This window comes from Podarcis raffonei, chromosome 17 (genome assembly GCF_027172205.1).
Source record: "Podarcis raffonei isolate rPodRaf1 chromosome 17, rPodRaf1.pri, whole genome shotgun sequence".
Classification (NCBI taxonomy): domain Eukaryota; kingdom Metazoa; phylum Chordata; class Lepidosauria; order Squamata; family Lacertidae; genus Podarcis; species Podarcis raffonei.
Window position 1 is genome coordinate 41,286,493 of NC_070618.1, and position 23,322 is coordinate 41,309,814.

The 23,322-nt window shown below is 46.4% G+C and overlaps 1 protein-coding gene across 1 annotated transcript in view; it reads right to left on the minus strand.

Annotated features, from left to right (window-relative positions):
* Positions 1–23,322, minus strand: part of NDUFB11 (NADH:ubiquinone oxidoreductase subunit B11) — a 41,454-nt gene that overhangs the window by 11,502 nt on the left and 6,630 nt on the right. Inside the window, exon 2 of the mRNA XM_053371330.1 lies at positions 1,047–1,177. Within this exon, the coding sequence (XP_053227305.1) occupies positions 1,047–1,177 (131 nt within the window). The remainder of the gene's footprint in view (positions 1–1,046; positions 1,178–23,322) is intronic.

Here is a 23,322-nt window from a genome sequence, read left to right on the forward strand (position 1 = left end):
GTCGGGATACTGATTTGGACTTCTAGAGGGCTTATATTAATTTATATGTTTAATTTAAGATTTGTGTACTGACAGTCATTGTATCAGCAATGTGAACTGATGGTGGTCTACTGTTATTATTAGTATTATTTGTGTAATATTATTATTCCCGTTTCTTTTTAAAATTGTCATTTATCTTCTTTTTCCTTTTTCCTTTCCTTGTCCAATTTGAAATAAAATAACAACAGCAACAACAAAAGGGAACTGTTTGGTCAAAACTGAGACCGAAGATCAGAAGGAGTCTGAAAACAGGGACAGAAGGGGTGGATCACTTCACGAGGAAGCAGGATGAGAGGAAGGGGTTGGGAGATCCAGGATGTGCTTCAGGAAATGAATGGACTTATGGGGAAGCTACAGGTCAGAAGCAGAGGAGTTGCTGTGCTAGTGATGATACTGGCTGCCCTGCCCTGCCCCAAAACATCTGGACCGAAGAATCTCTGCAGGAATGGCCCAAGACATGTTGGTGCCTGAGGCAAACCTCAAAATGCACCCCACCCCCCACAACCACAGAAGCGGGGATAAAGTAGATCTACATCAGAAACAAGGAGGCAAGTGAAGCTGTACATCAGAAAAAGGGCAGGGAATCAAATCAACCTCGCTCAATGGCTGAAGTGAGAAACAAAGGCTGTTGCAGGGTGGGGCAATGCTCTGAATCATGCAAAGTGGGGGCAGAGCCCAGAAGACTCTGGAGGGCAGCCACCACGCTTTCCTCCACAGGGGTGGGATGAGACCAGCAGTGCTTCCTATTCGTGGAGAGACTGCATGGTGGAAGGCTGCTGAGGAGGCAGTAGATCCAGGGAGCACACAGCAGCTGGTACTGCCACCGTGGCAGCAGCCTTAGCAATGCATTCCTCGGGTGTCAGATCTGCTGCCCTGGTGGATCCTGCTGCCTGAGGTGGTTGCCTCATCTTGCCTCATGAGTGGGCTGCCCTGAGTCTCTGTGTGAGGGATGAAAAGCCTGCAAGGCTCAGCACAGCTTGGAACAATGTTTCCCAAACGGACCTTACCCGTAGTCCGGCAGATAGCACACGAAGGTGGAGCCCAATACAATGGTAATGGATATGCCAAAAAAGAAGGCTACGCGCATGCTCCAGACGTCAACGACGGGATCTGGGTCAAAGCCGTGGTAATCTGGGTTCTGGAAGGGAAAGATGCAAACAGTCAGCCAGCAAGGGTGGAAAAAACAGGTCCTTGTTCTGAGCAAGCCAAGAAGCTGCTCCTATGGTCAGCTAACATACACAGGCCAGTAATTTCTCCTCCATTTTTTGCAGCCCCATAAAAAGTCCTCTGGGCAGCTTACAATAAACAAAAACTACAATTATTACTATTAATACTTGTTGTGTTTTACACAGACAGCTCTCAGAGTGGCTTACATAATAAAAATAGAAATAACAAAAAACATTAAAACCAAATATAAACAGCAATAAAGAAAACCTGAAGCAATAAGTGTAACAACAACAACAACAACAACAACAACAACAACAACAACAGTTCTTATTTGTCTTTGGCACCAGCAATCATCTCCTGCCAAAGCCATGCAGCTTCCATCCTTAGGAAAAGGCTTCTTTGCACTGCATGCTATTTCTACTATATTCAACTCCAACTGCCTGTCTGCCTCCATCCCCACCACAGGTGATACACAGGTGCCCAAAACATCAACTTAAGAAGATGAAATTGCTGAGAGGCCAAAACTGGAAACCTTCAGACACACAGAAGGGCAAAAGTTTAAGGAGAAAAACATGGAAGTGTATGAACCAGTGGCTGTGGGTAATCAATCAAGTCTGATACTGCAAAGGGCGCATAGGAAGTATACCATTCATTTTTTTCTTCAAAATTGTTATTGATTTTCCACAAAATTAAAAAAAAAACACTAACAAATAAACAGACAAACATAAATCATAACCTTATTAGAAATAATCTTCTTAATATTGTTAAGTGACTTCCTCGTATCCCCTTAGTTGAATTTCAATGTATATCACTTTAACGGTTTTCCAAATCAAAGTTCTTAAAATCTTAACTTAATCACTTAACATTAGTCTTTCTTCCCAATTCAGCATTAAACATAATAATTCCTCACACTACTTATTTAAATCCTAGGCCTAGCTGGTAATTGTAAACTTTTCCCAATTAATTTAACTTGATGTATTTAGCTAAATAGTCATTAAATTTCTTCCTGATACTCCTCCACATTCTGGTCGCGGACTCTTCCGGTCAGGTTGGCTAGCTCCGAAAAGTCCATCATCTTCATCTGCCATTCTTCCATGGTTGGTATTTATTGCGTTTTCCACTTCTTAGCTAGTAATATTCGAGCAGCAGTTGTGGCATACAAAAATAATTTAACATCTTTCTTGGGCAATTCCATACCTGTTATTCCAAGAAAAAAGGCCTCTGGCTTCTTTATAAATGGATATTTCAACATTTTTTTCAATTCATTATAAATCTTTCCCCAGAAGTCTTTCACCTTGGGGCAGGTCCACCACATGTGATAAAAAGTACCTTCTTTTTCTTTACATTTCCAAGATAGGTTATCACAGTTATGATAAATCTTTGCTAATTTAACAGGGGTCAAATACCATCTGTACATCATTTTCATTATATTCTCCTTTAACATTGTACGTGCAGTGAACTTAACCCCTTTCTTCCACAATCTTTCCCAATCCTCAAACATTATGTTATGTCCTACATCTCTTGCCCAATCTATCATTACTGATGTAACTTGTTCATCCTTTGTATGCCACTCCAACAGTAACTTATACATTTTAGACATTTTAGACATTTTAGAATCCAACAACTCCGTCTCCAACTTGGATTTTTCAGAAGCAAAACTGTATTATGTCTTCCTTCCTCATCTTTAAAAGCCAATTTTGGATTCCATTCTTCCTTGATATAAAAAACCACTCCTCTTTTTTTTACTTTGTCAGAAGAAATAAATTCTTGTCCCAATCTTTTGTTTATTAGCATTTTTCTATGTAGTCTTATAATGTGGGTTTCCTGTAAACAAATTATGTCCATATTCTGTTTTTCCAAAACATGATAAACTTGCCTCCTTTTTTGAGGAGAGTTCAAACCATTTACATTCCATGAACAAATTCTCAACGCCATAATGCCAAATTAAGAGGATGCTGCCTCCGCTCCTGACAGCTGTGGGCTTTGTAATCCAAGTTCCACCGAGTGCTTTTGTAGAAATCTGTCCTTGATCTTCAACGGTCTTTATCTTTTGCTTTCCTCCTTCAAATTTGAAGGATAGGCCCTCTGGGAATTCCCACCTGAAAAAAATGTTCTTCCTCCTCAAGATGTTTGTCAAATCTGTATATTGGGATCTCAGGTTCAAAAATTGGCATGGGATCTCTTTAAAGAGCACCACAGATTTGTCCTGGATTTTTAGGCCTTCTTTGTAGTGGTGACCCAAAATAATATCTCTTTGCTCCTTGGTCTTAAAAACCACTATACAGTCATAAGTTATTTTAGTGTTCTTTTTGGGACTGAATCTATAAGCTTTCTCTATCCAAGCATTTTCATATTGCAACCATTCCAAATCTGGCACTCTAACAGTCACCAACTGTGCCAACCTTGTATCATACGTGGTTCTCTCATCTTTCACTTCCTTTAAGTCAGTGCTTAAAAGTTCAATCCTTTTATCCAATTTTTCAATGCTTGCTGTACTGCGATTTAAACCTTCTCTAATGTCACTCAATATTGACATCACCAACTCCTCAAATTGCTGGGCTTTAGAGCCACGTCTTACTTTTTCTGAACTCATAATAGCTTAGGAATGTCAAGGTCAGTCCCACAGTCTGGCGCAGTGGAGGAGAAAAACAGTTTCTCCCCACCAGTCCCACTGCAGCCGGCCCAGAGGCAGCGTCCCTGTTCTTTCAAACAAACTGAATACCAAAAACCAGGATGGCAAAGAGAAAATTCTCCAAAACTCCCCTTCAATCTGAGGGAGGATACTTTTTAGTTAATTTAAGGTGTAGCCAGGCAGCACAGGAAAGTTTGTAACAAAGTCAGTGGAAACGGAGATTGAATGTTTCCTCTTCCATTGTGATGTCACAATGGAGACAAGTCTTCCCTCCCGGGTGGTCCGCTGCAGAATGGGGAAGGCTCTCTCGTATTCACTGTCTTCCTAAAATAATTTCCTAGACACAAACACCCCCTCTTCCCTCGAGGAGGGGGAGCAAGATTGCTTGCAAAGTTTCAAAAGTTTTTCGCTTCTTAAAGGCTTCGGTCTTTGTACGCCGATTCTCACCTACTCCAACAAAAGGCGACCGACCTCCGTTTTTAAGTCTCCCTTTTCTTCCAAATTTTTTCCAAATTAATTTTGTAGTTAATTTTGTAGTTACTTACAGTTCCGAATTTTAAAATCTTTCTTCGTGAAGGAATTGGCCACTCTCGGCCAGTCTCGGAGCTTCGCTGCTTTGAGCTTACTGGGGAGCAGGGGAGTCGCTGGAAGGCACCCGCCGGAACATCAGGTCCTCAGAACGCCCAATCTGAGGTTTTTAATGGGGAACCACGACACTCTCGTGGTCTCCCCAACTTCAAAGCGCTGGGGCTCTTTCAGCCAAAAGAGCTCCTGACTGCCATTACTGGGCGACCAACCGGAAGTCTGCACTTCAAGGATAATCATAAAGGTAAAGGGACTCCTGACCATAGGTCCAGTCGTGACCGACTCTGGGGTTGCGGCACTCATCTTGCTTTACTGGCCGAGGGAGCCGGCGTACAGCTTCCGGGTCATGTGGCCAGCATGACTAAGCTGCTTCTGGTGAACCAGAGCAGCTCATGGAAATAATAATAATAATAATAATAATAATAATAATAATAATAATAATTTATTATTTGTACCCCGCCCATCTGGCTGGGTTTCCCTAGCCACTCTGGGCGGCTTCCATAGAAACCAAAAAACACTAAAATATCATACATTAAAAACTTCCCTGAACAGGGCTGCCTTAAGATGTCTTCTGAATATCAGGTAGTTGTTTATCGTTTTGACATCTGATGGGAGGGCGTTCCACAGGGCGGGCGCCACTACCGAAAAGGCCCTCTGCCTGGTTCCCTGTAGCTTTGCTTCTCGCAATGAGGGAACCGCCAGAAGGCCCTCGGCGCTGGACCTCAGCGTCCGGGCAGAATGATGGGGGTGGAGACGCTCCTTCAGGTATACTGGGCCGAGGCCATTTAGGGCTTTAAAGGTCAACACCAGCACTTTGAATTGTGCTCGGAAACATACTGGGAGCCAATGTAGGTCTTTCAAGACCGGTGTTATGTGGTCTCGGCGGCCGCCCCCAGTCACCAGTCTAGCTGCCGCATTCTGGATTAGCTGTAGTTTCCGAGTCACCTTCAAAGGTAGCCCCACGTAGAGCGCATTGCAGTAGTCCAAGCGGGAGATAACTAGAGCACGCACTACTCTGGCGAGACAGTCTGCGCCGTTTACCTTCCCGCCAGAGCAGTACCTATTTATCTACTTGTACTTTGACGTGCTTTCGAACTGCTAGGTTGGCAGGAGCAGGGACCGAGCAACGGGAGCTCACCCTGTCGTGGGGATTTGAACCGCCGACCTTCTAATCAGCAAGCCCTAGGCTCTGGTTTAACCCACAGTGCCACCCGCATCCCTAGGATAATCCTAATCCTAATCATTTTATTATTTATACCCTACCCATCTTGCTGGGCTTCCCCAGCCACTCTGGGTGGCTTCCAGAAAATTAAAACACAATACAACATCAAACACTAAAAACTTCCCTGAGCAGGTCTGCCTTCAGATGTCTTCTAAAAGTTGTGTAGTTATCTCCTTGATATCTGATGGGAGGGCATTCCACAGGGTGGGCGCCATGACTGAGAAGGCCCTCTGGCTGGTTGCCTGTAGCTTTGCTTCTTGCAGTGAAGGAATCACCAGAAGGCCCTCGGAGGAGGACCTCAGTCCTGGCTGAGTGATGGGGGAGGAGACGTTCCTTCAGGTATACGGGGCCAACACTGTTTAGGGCTTTAAAGGTCAGCACCAACACTTTGAATTGTGCTTGGAAACGTAATGGGAGCCAATGTAGGTCCTTCAGGACTGGTGTTATATGGTCTCGGCAGCCACTTCCAGTCCCCAGTCTAGCTGCTGCATTTTGGATTAATTGTAGTTTCCGGGTCACCTTTAAAGGTAGCCCCACGTAGAGCGCATTGCAGTAGTCCAAGTGGGAGATAACCAGAGCATGCACCACTCTGGTGAGACAGTCTGCAGGCAGGTAGGATCTCAGCCGGTGTTCCAGATGGAGCTGGTAGACAGCTGCCCTGGACACAGAATTGACCTGCACCTCCATGGACAGCTGTGAGTCCAAAATGACTCCCAGGCTGCGCACCTGGTCCTTCAGGGGCAAAGTTACCCCATTCAGGGCCGGGGAGTCCTTCACACCAGCCTGCCCCCTGTCCCCCCAAAACAGTACTTGTCTTGTCAGGATTCAACCTCAATCCATTAGCCACCATCCATCCTCCAACCGCCTCCAGACACTCATACAGGACATTCACTGCCTTCACTGCTTCTGCTTTAAAAGAGAGGTAGAGCTGGGTATCATCTGCATACTGATGAACACCCAGCCCAAACCCCCTGATGATCTCTCCTAGAGAGCCAGTGTGGTGTAGTGGTTAAGAGCAGTGGACTCATAATCTGGTGAACCGGGTTCGCTTCCCCGCTCCTCCACATGCAGCTGCTGGGTGACCTTGGGCTAGTCACACTTCTCTGAAGTCTCTCAGCCCCACTCACCTCACAGAGTGTTTGTTGTGGGGGAGGAAGGGAAAGGAGGATGTTAGCCGCTATGAGACTCCTTAGGGTAGTGATAAAGTGGGATCTCAAATCCAAACTCCTCTTCTTCTTTTTCCCAGAGGCTTCATATAGATGTTAAAAAGCATGGGGGAGAGAACGGAACCCTGAGGCACACCACAAGTAAGAGCCCAGGGGTCTGAACACTCATTCCCCAACACCACTTTCTGAACATGGCCTAAAAGAAAGGAGTGGAACCACTATATAACAGTGTCCCCAGCTCCCAACCCACTAGACAGTCCAGAAGGATACCATGGTCAATGATATCAAAGGCTGCTGAGAGATCCAGCAGAACTAGGAAACAGCTTTCGCCTTTGTCCCTAGCCTGCCGCTGGAGATCACTGACCAGTGCAACCAAGGCAGTTTCAGTCCCAAGTTGAGGCCTGAATCCTGACTGGAAGGGATCCAAATGGTCTGCATCCTCCAGGTGTGCCTGGAGTTGTTCAGCATCCACTCACTCAATCACCTTGCCCAATAATGGAAGATTTGAGACTGGGCGATAGTTGGCCATATTGGCTAGGCCCAAATATGGTTTTTTAAGAAGCGCTTTAATAACCGCTTCTTTAAGCAGGTCTGGGAAGACTCCCTCAAAGAGGGAGGCTTTCATCACCCTACAGAGCCCATCGCCCAGACCTTCCCAGCTTGCTTTTATGAGCCAGAATGGGCAAGGATCAAGGAGACAGGTGGTTGGTATCACTCACCCAAGCAGCCTGTCCATATCTTTAGAGGTAACAGATCAGCATTAATCCCATGCAACTTGACTAGACAGGGCTCTAGCAATCTCCCGCCCCGGCCCTGGTCCCATGGTGGAGTCTACCTCTTTCCAAATATGAGCAACTTTATCTGCAAAAAACTTTGCAAAATCATTGCAGGAGGTCTTGCAGTCCTCACCAGGCCCTGATGGCGAAGGTGGTTCCGTTAGATTGTGAACCACCTGAAAGAATCTCCTGCTGCTGTTTTCTGCAGATGCAATAGAGGCGGTGAAGAAGGTCCTCTTCGTTGTTGCTATCACAACTTGGTAGGCTTAACGTTGAACTCTAACCTGTATCTGCTCCAATTCAGAATGAGTTTTCCGCCACTGGCGCTCTAGCTGCCTCAGCGATTGTTTCATCGCCCTCATCTCGGGGGCAAACCACGGGGCTGTCTGGGCTCCATGCAATCGGAGAGGGTGCTTGGGAGACAGTCGATAGCCCTGGTTAACTCTGCATTCCAGTGGGCCACCAGGGAATCAGATGAAAGGCCATCAACATGGGATAAAACATCCCCTACCACTCCCTGGAAACCATTTGGATCCATTAAGTGGTGGGGGTGGACCATCCAAATTGGTCCCACCTCCCTGCAGAAGGGAAGGGTCTCAGAGAAATCCAGTTGCACCAGGAAGTGATCTGACCATGGCACTTCTTTTGTTTTGCTTTTACTTAGTGTCAGATCACCCACGTCTATAGAGGTGAACACCAGGTCTAAGGCATGTCTGTGACTATGAGTTGGGCCAAACTTATTCAGGGACAGCCTTAGTGAGGCCATGCTTTCCATGAAGTCCTGAGCGGTTCCTTGTAAGGTCGTGTTGGCATGGATGTTAAAATCCCCTAGGACAACCAAACTAGGTGTCTCCAGGAGAACATCCACCACGACCAAAAGCAGCTCAGGCAGGGAATCCTTGTTGCAGCAGGGAGGTCGGTACACCAAAAGGAATCCTGTACTGCCCCTATTGCCCAACTTCCAGAACATGCACTCAGAGAACTGGGTCTTCCCATTAGGACGCCTGGTGCAAGCTAATGACTGCACCCCCCCTCCCCCCTGCATCCCCCCTCACCACCCACATGACCTGGGTTGCTGTGCATAAGAGAAACCTGGTGGACAAGCAGTAGCAAGAACAGGACCATACGCCTCGTCCAACCAAGTCTCTGTTACACATGCCAGGTCAAGTCCTCCATCCACGATCATGGATGGCCGTGGTCTTATGAATCATTGACCTAGTATTGCACAGCAGCGCCTTACGGTTATGTGGGTCTCCCTTGTTGATTCCAGTATCCTTCTGGTCAAGACCAGACCCAGAGGCAGGGATAGTCTTCAAACAATGACTAAACCTGCCTCCTCGGTAATGACGTGGTCTGGTCTTAGATTAACTCCTCCTCCTGTCCGTGATCACTGAGATCAGGTGTCTCAGTGCATCCCCTCCGTGGAACTTGTCCTGGCCATTATGTTGGCTGGGGCCCACTCCCGGGCAGCCCTGACCCTCTCCCCAGAGCGGCCAATGTACTTGCAAATTATTATTATGTATTTAATTTAAATTTATTAAATTTAAATCTGAGCTCTCATTTCAAAAACATGTAGGTAGCACCCCCTATTAACAAATAGGAGTCCAAAAGGTGCAAGTTTTGAAGGAATGAAACACCCCCCATCCTGCCCCCCCCCAAGTCTGACATTTTGGGTGAAATTTAAATATGTGCAATAATTACTTTTTTATCAAACCTAAACTATTTTATATTTGGCATGCTTATGAAATTTACAGAGCAATCTTAAGCATGTTTACTCAGGAGAAAAGCTATGATGTTTAGTATGATTACACCCCTAGAATTTCAGCCTGATGGGTTATATTCAATCCTGCTGTTCCACTAGCACAGCAGACTTCTGCTTGCATAATGGAACTTTCCCCTCTTCTCCCTTGCAGCCCCCATGCACCCGTAATATATGCTCAAGAGGGGTGGGGGATCCACTGGAGAAGATTTTGAGGACATGTGGGGAGAGCAGAGCAGAATAAGTCTTTCTCTGTGACTGGAACTTCATGCATGCAATATTGCATACAACTCCAAAGGTATTAATGATTTACAGTGTGATCCTATTTATGTCTACTCAGAAGCAAGCCTCTCTGAGTTCAGTGGGGCTTACTCCCAGGCAAATATAGCACTCTACATATAGGAGTGTAGCTTTAGTTTTGTACAAGCGAAAGGACAGCAGAAGCAGGTTACTTGCTTCTAGTATCTCCAAATTAAATAAAAGTTCTTCAAAAGAAGACAAGCAGCAATTTGCAAGAAAGCAAAAGCCCCCGCTTGCTCCTTCCATGGAGATGACAGCAACCTAGGTGCAGAAATGCATATCTGATGCAAGTGTTGTAATATTCCTAGAGTTTAAACAAGAATTAGCATTCCCTAATCATGTAGATTTACTTGCGTAAAAATCTTTATACCCCTTATTCATTCCAAAAGGGAAAATTATTTCAGAGACTCTTTTTTCCAGTGTTCTCTAAAATTTCCAATTTTTCATTGGAGAAATGAATGCAACTTTGGGTTGGAGTCAACCAACAAGTCCCACGGAAGGACTTCCTTTAGTGCAAGAGAGCTTTCTCCCCCTCTTCTCCCCCTGTGCCCTTCCCAAATTGGCTCTAGGCGGGTTGGGAGAACTCTCCAGAACAGTGTGCATTAAAAAAAATAAAAATTCTTTATTGCTCACAATTATATCTTACGGTATGAATTAATGATTAATGATAAATTAACATGTGCCATTAAGGTAAGATGGGGAATATGCAGGAGAAATGATTTTGAGGAGAAATGGAAGGTGTTTGTAGAATTTGTGCTGTTAAAATGGAAAGGGGTCAAACCATTGCAAGAGGTGTTGACATTTTGGGAGGTTGGATAGTTACAATGGAACGGTCTTGGTGATGGGGTGTACATTTTTATTCTTATTTATGATTATTACTCTGTCAAAAGAAAGAAATACAAAATCATAACTTTTTTTATTTAAAAAGTGTGCAGGTCGGGGAAAGGGGGCTGTTCCGTCTGGCAAGCTGAATTCCGTATGCTGGCTAAGAGCTGCTATGCTCAATTCCTTCCTCTGTGTGTTCAGCAGAGGTCCTGGTCCCACTCCACATTAATTGTTATACAGCAGCCTTTGGCATCCTGGTGCCCTCCAGACGTTTTGGACTACAGCTGAGCTGATTGCAGATGATGGGAGTTATAGTCCAAAACACCTGGAAGGCACTGGATTGGGAAGGGCTCTTTGATAGCCATTTTTGCTGAGCCTGCAATAACTCAAAAGAGTCTACAATGCTGCCAAAACCCTAAGCTATGCAAATGGAAAGAGGAGACAATTACACTGACTTTTGTAAAATATACTAATGGTACTAATGGAGAATGTGTTAAGGGGAGTTAAGCATGATATTCAATAGCTTGGACTAGGCTTGAGCATTTGTGCATATGAGAGGGATTCTTTTGCAGAAACACCCCGGAGTGAGAGCCCTTGTTCTCTAGCTGCTTATTATGTGGCTGCCTCTGAACCTTCAGGCAGCAGCGCTCCCTCCTCGACTCCCCCAGACATGTATGCAGACGTCCCTCCTCAAACCTCAAACATGGTTTGTGTCCAGCCAGCCCTTCAAGCTACAAAGGGATCAGAATCTGCCTGGCATTATTAACCCAAGCAGAGGTGCAGAACTCTTTTGGACACATGTATGCCCTCCAGTGGCTTCTTCTGTAGTGAAACAAGGGGAGGCCAAGCTCCTCAGAGAGGAGAGGCAGACCCAGCACTCAAGCCAGACACACAACACACTGAGCTGCACAATGCCCCGTGCAAAAGGATCAGCACAGCAAGTCTGGAAACTAACAGTGCAACGTGGGGAGAACATGCAGGGGGTCCTGCTTTCCCTAAAGCTCCCTGCCACCCCTGCTTTTTGGCTCAGGTTTGTGGAAGCCCACTGCAGGGACCCTGGGAAATGGAAGAGGGAGGGCTCAGGTGCTCTTTCAAAAACAACTGCTAGACAAAAACAGTTCCAACCTGGGCATTATGGGGAAGTGTGAGGAGGATCAACATTTTATGGCCTTTTAATTTTTGTTTGGGGGGTTGTTATTGGTTTCTTTTGGTTTTTATTATGTATTTTGTGTTCTCATCTTGAATTTTTATGTCCTGAACCACCCTGTGATCTTCGGATGAAGGGTGGAATACAAACTTAATTAATTAATTTTCCCTGCCTTTTTCCCTGGTGGGACTCAAGGCAACTTACAGATAAAATAGAAAGTGTAATAATTAAAAAAAATTGAAAGAATATATTCTATTAAAGCCATACAAATAATTACAATAAACGCAGCACAGCACCAACCCCCTTATTAAAAATAGTCAAGTTCCCAGCAAGGCTTTTTTCCTGGGGGTTCTCAAGGGTATGCAGTACCAGCATCTTCCCCCCCCCCATTAAAAAAGTGTGGCACTTACTGTAACACACACACTGGTTCCCAGGCATCTCCCAACTGCCCTGAACTTCCTGGTTCAGAGACACACCTGTTTCCCTAGTAGATTTACTTGCACTTCCAGCCTACTGTGGCAGTGTGTGCTTTTCTTGTCATGTCAACCAACTATCTGTGCAATGAAATTTTGGGTTTATTTCCCCCAACCATACACACATGCACCCCCCCCCCAAATTGAGGGAGGGCGAGAAGGAAATTTCAGAGAGCTAACAAAAACAGGAGAGATGAGATCTCATTAGGCCGTTGCTTGGATACTTCTTTTTGCCCAGTTCCTGGCACCAGGGCTGTGAAAGATGAAGTGCTTGGGTAAGAGCAGTCTTCAAAAGGAGCAAATTCTCCTGCCGCAGCCCACTCGCATGCATACAGGCACATTCGTTTTTATTGCCTCCTTGGAACCATATAAAAGCAACATGTCTGCAGGCATGCTGACCTAGTGATGTACAGGACCCTCAAGACCTCCAGTGGGGCTGGTGGTGAGGTGGTGTCAAGTTGGTCAAAGGACCAGTTTGGGCACCTTGAGCTTCCCTGCTCCATGCCACCCAACTCTCCTCTTTCTGCCTTCCCACCTCCCTGCACGGTGGGGGGCTTCTTTTTCTTTCGCCCACTTACTGGTTCAGGCTGAGTCACAGCAGGCTTCAGAGAACAGGCGCCCCTCCTCTCTTGCACATCTAGGGAGCTATATTTGCAACCAATTCTCTCTTCCTCCCTCCCTGCTTCAGTAGCAGAGCTGGGACAATTCTCTCTCTTTTTGGTTTGTTTTTTAAAGGATCCATTATTGGCATGGGATATACTGAATATGAAGAGGGAAAGGTCTGTGAGAGCAACTTTCTTGCCTGGTCCGGATCAGCAGCCTTTCCAAACACTGTTTAGCATTGCCCGTTCCTGCTCAGGAGGCACAATGATGCATTCATGAGTCCTGCCATCTTTCTCTCTGTTTTGAAATACAGCAGAGGAGAGAGAAAGGACCCCCCACTCCATGAGCCCTGCTGGCTGGAGCTGATATGCAGTGGGGTGGGAGCTGCCTGGGACCACAGATTCCCCACCCCTGAACTATACCATATACCCAACCCTATAGCAGGAGCTATATTACGGTCTTGGAAGAAACCAAGATTTTGGAGCCATATTCTTAGGGAGCAAGAAGACAACAGCACCGTGGTCAGGTCCAGGCATTAATCCCGGGGCTTAATCCGGGGGCACTGCAAGAGGTGGGACTTCCAACTCTACAATTCTATGATTTTATGAAGGATGGAACCAAAGTGTGTGGGTGGGGGGCCTGTGTGTGTGTGTGCAGCTTCAAAGGGCTTCCCTCCCAGTCAGCCTGGTGCAGAAGCTCTTTGTACGTCCTTTCCCCTGCCTGCTCCCTTTCTGTCCTCTCTGTCTTCTATGACCAGCAGCAGTGTGAGCCACCTTGCTCTGGAGCTCCCCTTAGGCAAGGCAGCAGTTTCAGGTCACTATGATTTATTAAACAGCATGAGCAGCTTTGCCGCTGCTTAAATATTTAAAGAGTCTTTTTACTGAGAGAAAAAGCATGGTGCTCACAGAGAGAGAGAGAGAGACAAATAGCAGGTGCTGCAGAAAGCATGGTTCATCCTTCCTGAAGACTGGAGTCATGAAGTAGATGGAAAAGGTTGTTGGTAGCAGCTGCTGTTCTGTGGACTCCCAGAGCTGCCTTCCAAAGTCTCCCTTCTTATAAGGGTGGGGCAATGTGGGCTCAACTGCACATGGCTCCTCAAGGGAGACTCTGCTCCATCTAGACATGGACCTTGCAGAAGCCAGGGGTCACTTTCCTCCCAGTCCCATGTCTCTCGCAAGGCCATGCCTCCACAATGACCTGCGGCCAAGTAAGCAGAATGCAGCCGTCACTGGCTATGCAGGCCAGCCCATCAGAGATCCGTCCACCCAGGCACTTGTACTGCCTGCCTAGGATGCAGGTGCAGGCCTGCCTTGGGTTATCGTAGAATGCCCTCTTGACTATTTCAGCCAGAAATCATTTTCTCAGCCTAGCCTACCTCACTGTGTTGTTGCAAGGAGAAAATGAGACAACCACAGACATACTGCCCTGGCCCTTTTGAAGGAAGGGCAGAATGCACATGTGAGACATTAAATAAATATAAGCAAGATCCAGGCAGGTGTTTGACCCAGGCCCAGGCTCCTTGAAAATGTGTGTCGGATTTCAAGGGATATTCTATTTGCCTTTTTAAAAGCTATAATCGCCAGGCTCTAGATAAGTTTGGATTTGAAATCCTGCCAAAGATAGTCACAAATGTCCTACCATTCCGTAATAATAGGTAGGCAGCACAATTCAACTGAGATTGCACCCCTAATTTCTATGGTCCAATACTTCTCTTTTTCTCCTTCACTGCAGAAATTATACAGGCAGCATGGAACACAAGAGGTTCTGCTGCACTGATGGAGCAGAAAAAGGGACAAAACACAAAAAACACATACACCTGCACATGATCCTGAATGAGGAAGGGTTAGTCAGGGACTCAAACATCCCTCTGGCAACGAGTGGGGCCTACTTAAAGGGAAATCACCCAACAAACCTCTGTAGGATGTCCACATATAAGCATTAACAAGCAGGCGTAAGTAAGAAAATGTGAGCGGTTGTATTTTAAAATATTTTATCTTTGATATCAAGGGGCTCCCCCCTCCCCCTGTGCTGTACAGTATCACCTTTACCGCAGACTCTGCTTCCAGAGACACAACCACCCTTTGCAAACTCCTTAGCCAATAGGTTTCATGCTCCACACCAACGTGACGGCACAACAGTGAAGTTTCTTTGTGGGTGGTGCAAACAAGGAGCTGCACGCAGAGCCCTGACCTGCTTCCCCCTCCCAAGCCCATCTTTGTGTCAGGCATCAACTTGGCAGGCTAGGAAGCGGGGGTGTCAGACCTGACAAGCTGTCAGTAGAGGCTGATTATTCCATTATTGGCAAGTCTCCTGTGACACCTGACCCCACCCCCTTGCTCAAGGCAGGTGTATGCCGCCAACCCAGCGTGGAAGATGTTAATGCAGTAGCAATGGGTAGATGGGGCTTGGAGCTGCCTGTCCCCCACAGTCCTCCTTCTGGGGCATCAGAAATGATGTCATTCTTGGAACCATCCCAAAGGATATGCTAACAGACCACCTGATTTCTTAGCACACACCCTGTTCAAAGCAGAGACGGGGCATTTTAAGACGTGAGCTAGGAGAACAGAAGCAGCTTCCGGGGGTGGGGGTGGGGGGCTGAGCCACAGAACTGTCTGGAACACAACATACTTAAAAGCTTTCCTTGAACTCTGGTCATTCCTCTCTGGAGGATGCGTGAGAGTGGCCCCTACAGACTTCTTTTCACGTTGTAATAGCTTGCCTTCCTCAACACTTTCATGGATTAAACACCACTCTCTATTTCTGGCGTTCAATGTCACCGCCGAGGGCGCTCGGAGGCCAAAGCATTCACATTTTTATGCCATAAATATGCACCCTGGTACCTCAAGAAACTAAGCTTCCAAGTTACTGTTTCCTTAAGAATGAAATCACAAGTTATCAAATCTCACGGCTGCAAAGGGATATTTGGATTTCTAATGCTTAGCGGATAGGATTTCAGCACTGTTGCTCCGTCAGTCTTTCCCGGGAATGGATGCATTTGACCAAATTCAACCAGCTCCTACACTTTGATTTAGAGCTCAACACCTAGCAGTTTGGTGGGCAGGGGAGGATTTATCAAGCACAAGGTTTCCACAACAAAAACTCCAAAATCCTTACCCAGGTTATGTAAATAGATAGCCACACAGTAAGACAGTGCACAGAAGCAGAATGCAAATTCAGCAACATGAGCTGACATTTCTTGGCAAACAGTAGTACGGTATTTTATATATACCATCTATTTTATTTCTTCCACTCATAACCTACCCTTCATCTCAAAGGTTCCCTGGGCGGTGCACAGCCAAGTTCAATTAAAAAACAAATACATTAAAATATAACCTACAGCACTGCACGGGAGCTTAAAATCAGAAAACATCAGAAAACCACAATGCAAGCAGCAGGAGAGAAGAGGTATTCAGCTCAGCCTTCCCCAAATGCCCAACATGTGGCAGCATCGAGAGAAGAAACAGCAACAAAGGAGCATATTGGGGCCATGAAGAAGACACAGCTTGGCCAGTGCCACACAGATTACTGGGATGCCGCTCTCTAAACACCAGAACCTCCAGCAGACATTGCCAACATCCTTTCAGCTTAGCTCTATAAAGGACAAAAACTCACTCACTAAAAAATGAAAAAGCAGAAGTTTCTTGGAATTCAACCATGATCGCACCTGTCAACTCTGCCTGCCATTTACTGAGAAACAAGAGCACACACATGCAGCCATAGTTGAGTCAGCAATTCTTTTTACATGCTCAATCGGTAAGTCCTACCAAGGTTCCCAGGGAGCCATGCTGCTATTGAACTCGGCCTTGTATTCTGCAGGTCGTCAGGTGCCTTGTGGGAGAGACACTTCTTCACCTCACCCCATTCCTCTCTGCAGATAGAAAACCAGATGCCCCCCAGAGGACCTCAGACTAGCATGGCTGCAGAAATCACTTCCAATCAGCCACTTGCTGAAAAATGTATTGCTCCCAAGAACACCAAAGCCGCCCCCCCAACAGCAGCACCCTGTATCTGCCTAGCTCAAGGAAGCTCAAGTTCTACTATTCTGCATGATATAGATATGCTGTTTGAAATTCCTTAAAAAAATTAATCCATCCCCACATCCAATGTGCAACACAACCCACCGGCCCCACGCCTGACACAGCTTTACTTTTAGCCCCTGAAAAATTCTAAATGCCCCTTTATGTACTTTGAAATCTGATATCCCCAGAATTCCATCTTCTTCATCCACTATGGTTCATGTGTAACATGATGTCTAACTAGAGTCTTTCATTTTTTAAGAGAGTCCCAAGCATGAAACTGCCCCAAGAGAGAAAAGTGAAAAGGCGCAGAGACTGGAACCAGGAAGCCAGCTTTTCCTGATAGAGGAAAACAAATTGTAGCAGCTAGAGATGGCAGGAGGAAAAGAGATCAAGCCAGAATCAGGTTTCCTGCTACAATGTGCAATGCCGAGCTATTGTTTTAGACACAAACTGCTCAGAACAGCAAGACTCAGTGTATTTATTAGTATTGATAGAGGTCCTTAAGAGCTGTTAAGGGGAATTTTCAGTGCATCAAGAATACCATCCTATTCAGCCTTGCTTCCCTAGCATGACTGCATTTCAGATGATTCCTCAAAGGAGCAGGTGGCACAGAAAGTCATGAAATCTGTTTCCTCAAATATTTCCCAAGAAAGGCTGGAGTAAAGGCCACTAATCATGCATCAGGATTAGGACATATTGCCTTTGGCTTGCCTGAATGACTAAGGCTACTAGCTCAGATCTGTTTAAATTAATCAACCCAAACCTTTAGCTGATTAATTTGCAAGGGGGGCAATTTTAACTTGCAAGTTTGTGAAATAAGGAGAGCACACCGGTTTGCTTCTGAAGCAATCTTGGTTCCAGTGTATCATAGGGGAATAAATGAAGAGAGGAAACAGTGGCGATGGTCCTTTCTTCTAACCAAGAGCACCTTTTGGCTAGGAACTTGTATGTTAGCTTCCACTTTCTTCATTGATCTCACCACACTGTCCCAACTAAATCCATCTCCACCTGGCTGCAACAGAAGAAGAGGAGACACACAAAGGATTCCACTGTTGGCCTGGCTGGAATCAACGGCCATTTGCTTCCTATTCCTCCACCACAAGCTGCTTCCTCAGCTGCCATTCCAATGGATCTCTAGAAAAACAACTGCATAACTTTTGAGAACCGGCACCTGCATTTCCTTTCTTTGCTTCCAGTTACTTTTGAATTGTGAGCCTGTGGGCAGAGACAATTCACAATTTTCAAACATCTCTACAGTGCCTAACAATTTTTTTTTGGGGGGGGGGAAGTATCTCTTTATAAATGATTAATAATTACTAGGGTTCTGGAAACATATTAAAGTTTAACTGATCAATCACTGATGTAAAAAAATTCCTTTTCTACCCAAACTGAAAAAACTAGTGTTAGAAACTGGGATAGAAATGCTAGGAGTCATGTGGCTCCTGGGATGCAGGTTGTGGGTGCCAAAACAAAATGTCTTTCTCTCTTTTTTTGGTACCCCCACTGCCAGACTAGGCAACCCCATAGGGGGAAAACCTGCTGCCGGGCGAATCAGGTAGTCTGCAGGTAGGACGGCAGCAAAATGTGTGTCTTTTCCTACAGCGCTATCCCGCCAAACACCTGATTCACCTGGCAGCAAAAAATTCTCTCCCTCTCTCTCTAATCTTATATCTTTTGCTGCTGGGTGAATCAGGGGTTGCTGCCACTGTGCCCGGAAGACCAGCTGACTACAGCCAGGCAAGTAGAGATGCGAGGCACCAAGGGTGGCACCCAGACATCTCCATCCAGTTGCAAATGGTTGGTTACCAGTCACAAAATGTGACTGGCATGCAGCTAATTTCAAACACTGAAACTAGTCCATCCCCACCCATATACTATAGCTTGGGAAGGGCAAACCCATGGAAGACAAGCTCTGTATAAGACACAGGTTAGAAGGTTATCCCATATCTGCTTAATTTACAGATACCATGCCATCATCACATCCAGGTTAAACTACTCCCAGCACATTCTACATGACGCAGCCTTTGGAAGGTGTTTGGAAACTGCAGGTGCTGCAGAATGCTGCAGCCAAAGTACTGATGGAAGCCTTTTCTCCTTTTCCAAAGCATAAAATGCCATGTTATGTGACATTCACTTGACCACTGTATTCTTTCCATCTCAGTTCAAAAGGCTGGCTATCACTGAACACTCTAAATAGTTTTGAGGAATGGTGCTTAAGGACTACTGCTTTCTGCAGCATGATGCTGGTTGACTGCTAAGGTCTTGGGGGGAGTCTCTGTCCTGTCTCACAACACTGTCAGAAATGCATGGAACATGATACTGTCAGCTGCAACTGTGCTACACTATGGAACTTCTCTTTTCTCTGGCCTTGCTCCCACTTGCCACACATGGTTGCAGGGATTGTGGCATAATACACTGCCCTTTGTGGGCTGACACTCTGGCAGAGGATGGATTGGTGCTGAAGAGAAGTCACTGAAGACATAGGGCTGCTCCCAGAGCATGGCTCCATTTCTCCACAGCCCTCTGCCGAGTCAAAGAAAGCACTCAAGCACACAGCCCTGTAATCGCTCTCTGCTCTCAACCTCAAAGTTGGCCTCCTAGCAAGCCCAGCCAAGAACCACCCACCGAAAGCCACAGCAGAGAAGGCTGGAGAGTGACTTCAGCTCCTTGCATTCCACAAGCCAATGATTTCTACATGTCCTGTGCCAGAGAGCTTTTTGGAAACAAAAGACGCTGAGGCAGTAAGCGAAGCAAGGTGCCACGTAGAGAGATCTCCCTCCAGAGATCTCAGCAGGCAGTTGGTGCTTCTCTACCCCTGAAGACCAGCCCCCTGGTGGGCAGGGAGGTGCAACCCCTCTCTCCTTGGTAAGAAATTCCTCAAGTGGAAATTTATTCTCTCCTTCCATCCTGGCCCCTCCCAACCCATCAGAAATACAGCAGTCACTCCTGTTAATTTCCCCTGGGTCTAATAAATGGCTACCCCCAGGGCTCCACAGTTGCTGCCTTCTCCATACAGCATCAGTGCTGACACTCGAAGAGCCTGTGTAAACCATCGCCTGGAGCTACAAAACCCAACTCCTGCCTACAGATGCAGCAATCAATGCCTCCTGCTCATATGCAGGCAGCCCCCCCCATCTCCCAGCACCCCCTGTGCTGGGCGCTAATTATGGAGCCAGGTTCAAAACTGCTCCCAAGATGCTCAAGCGTCTCATCACATTTCCATCCAGTGCAGACAGTATGAGTCTGTTCCAGCTCCTGGTTAATGTCACTTCAGGGGTATACAGAGAGAGCGGCTGCTAAAGTGAACCTGGCAGGAGATTTATGGCAGCAGTGCTGCTAGACCGGGAAAATCTCATTTCTCTACAGAAGGGGCTTCTTCATCATTCACTTATTGAGAATGGAAGTGGACTGTGGTCCCAGCACTACTGCTATTTAGGGTAAAGGCACTCGGAGATAAGTTAACTGTCACTGCTCAATGCACGCATTACACTTAAATTAGGAGAACGTGAGGGTCCCCCCGCCCCCCCCCACCTCAGTCCAGTGGATTTACAAACTGGTGTGGACTAAACAACAATCAGCCAACAGGTCTGTGGAGATGCAATCTAACCAAAGGAAGCTCTGAAAGTGAGATGAAGGCAGGGCCGGGAGGTAGCAGGAGCATGAGAGGCCACGGATTCCTTACCTACTGAGCCTTCCTGATGACACAAGCCTAGAGAGCTCCCTCTTCCTATGGCAAAGTACCGGAAGGTCAACGGCTACACATGCCTGCAGCCCACACTTAGATCAGTGGTGGTAGCGGCTGGATGTTTCTGGCAGGGCTGTGCTCATGTCCCAGCCTGACCCAGGGGCGGAGAGAAGAGATTGTGATCCCTCGTAATTTTCCTTCTTTCAGTTCTCCCAAGCCTCCCTTTTGTTATTTCCCCAGCCCTTGATATTTAGACCATAATCTCTGCAGGGCAAGACTTGCCTTTTCTGACTTCCCATGTACCAGGAAAAACCATGGTTCAGTGGAGAAGAGCCTTCTCTCAAGTTGAATTCCTGGCATCTCCAAGCAGGGCTGCCTCAGAAAGATTGCTGTGAAATCCCAAAGAGCAATTACCAGTCAGTGCTGACAAGGACTGGGGAACCCGGTACCCTCTAGCTGTTGCTGCTGGACCACAACCCCCACCATTTCTGACCATTGGCTCTGCTGGTTGGGTAGGAGGGGAGGGAGTTGGAACCCAATACCTTCTGCAGTAGCACAAGCTCTCTATCCTTGGTATAGACAACCCTGAGCTAGATGGGCCAAGAGGCAAGGTTCTGTCATTGTGTAACAAGAGGGTTAAACACAGTGGTACCTCGGGTTAAGTACTTAATTCGTTCCGGAAGTCCGTTCTTAACCTGAAACTGTTCTTAACCTGAAGCACCACTTTAGCTAATGGGGCCTCCTGCTGCTGCACTGCCAGAGCACAATTTCTGTTCTTATCCTGAAGCAAAGTTCTTATCCTGAAGCACTATTTCTGGGTTAGTGGAGTCTGTAACTTGAAGCGTATGTAACCTGAGGTACCACTGTACACGCTAAAGCAAGACTCTGTTGTTGTAGTTCCTCTGAAACCAGGATACAAAACATGCAAAAATAAAAGTGAAGCCTATACAGCCAGCTTAAGATCTTGGGAGTGGTGGAAGAGGTGTGAAGACAAAGATGAAAACACCACAATCGGGACAGGGGAACCTCAAGCCCAGACAGCCAAATGCAGCCGCTTCCAGGCACCTCTACAGCTCTTGTGCCTCTCCTTAGACTACATTTCACCCCGGAAGTGCTCTTCCCCCACTTTGAGTGCTCCTACCTGACTGAAATGAGTTCTTGTACTGGAATAATGTCTCTTACTTCCCTGAATGGAGGACAGAGAATGCAGAACCCTTTGGTTTTGTATGGGTGCAATGTAACCCATTGTACAGGTTAAGAGTCACCTACCACTGACAGTTCCCACACAAAAACCAGAGGGTTCTGCATTCTTTGATTGGCCATGGCTCCCTGGCACACACAGGATGATGGGAACACAGGATGGCAGTCAGACATTGTGCTAAGCTCCTCTTTTAAGGTGTGGCTATGTTGCTTTCCCTTGACCCTTGTTGCCTGTCTACTGCTTTCCTCTTTGCTATATCCACCTATTTTGTCCATCTGTCTATCCCGCCGCAGGGTGGTGACCACCTCAGGGTGACAGATTTGGGATGTCAAAGACGGATGAGTGGAGGCACACAATTTATTGTTGTTGTTAAAATTTGTATACCTCCCATTCTTATTATTATTAAAATTTGTATACATCCCTATACCCACAGGTCTCAGGGCATAAGATTGACCCCAAAGTACCATCAATTGTGCAGTAGTCCTGTACAAGCACCACAGAAACGACTGAGGATTGAGAAAGAGCATGGGGTGGCCCATGCTAATTCTTCTTCTTTGGCGATCACTTGTAACAGAGTAAGATTGTCTTCCATATACACAGTTTTAACAGTGAGTCTGTAAGTGACTGTAGAGGCCAATTCCGGATCCACACGTACTTCCACAGTGCGGACATAAGTTTCCGGGCGGGAGTTGATCATGGTGAGGGTTTGCCAAACGTGCTTCTCTCTTCGCATGTTTCTCCCTTTCGTCCTGAGTTTGAGTGTCTTCAAAACCCAAGACACCTTTGGTAAAGGCTGTTCTCCAACTGGAGTGCTTGCAGGAGAGTGTTTCCCAGCTGTAGGTGTTTATACTACATTTTTGAAACATTTGCCTTGAGACAGTCTTTGAACCCCTTTCCATTTTTAAGCTTGGAATAGAGTAGCTCCTTTGGAAGATGAGAATCAGGTATCCGAACAACATGACCAGACCTACCAAGTTGCTGTTGAAGAATCATTGCTTTGACACTGGTGATCTTTGCTTCTTCCAGTACACTGGCATTAGTTTGCTTGTCTTCCCAAATGATGTGACTTGATGGAATCTTTCGAGGGTTGGAGATGGTGTTTATAAGTGGTCCATGTTTCACAAGCATACAGTAAGGTTGATAGTACAGTAATTTTGTAGCTAATTAGTAGGAAGGTGGCACCATCTGAATTTTTCAATCTAGATCAGGGGTCAGCAAAGTTACCATGCCTTGGGCCGCTGTCTCCAGCGCCAATCACGTGGTGGGCCAGAGGGTGGGGGAGTGTGTGCACATACACATGCGCACACGCTATTTCTGGCGCACTTCCGGGTCAGAGAAGCACCAGAAATAGCTTGTGTGCATGTGCACGGGCCTCCTCCAACCCAGATGTGCACCGCAAATAATGCTTGCGCATGCGCACAAGCTGTTTCCGGCGCTCCTCCAACCCAGAAGTGGGCAGCAGTGCAGTGCCAGTAAGAGCGGGCGATGACAGCGGGCGGCAGGGGTCTCAGGATGCCGGATAAATGAGTCCCATGGGCCTTAGTTTGGGGACCCCTGATCTAGATAGAAAAAATGTATTGGGCTGATCCTGATCCTCTTTCCTTTTCTTTGGCAGGAAAGAAACAGAGCCAGGATAGGTCTAAAGAACCAAAGACACTCTGAATGTAGGCAACAGAATATTAGGGAGGAGATAGAACAGAGCAAAGGTGCAGCAGGCAGGTGA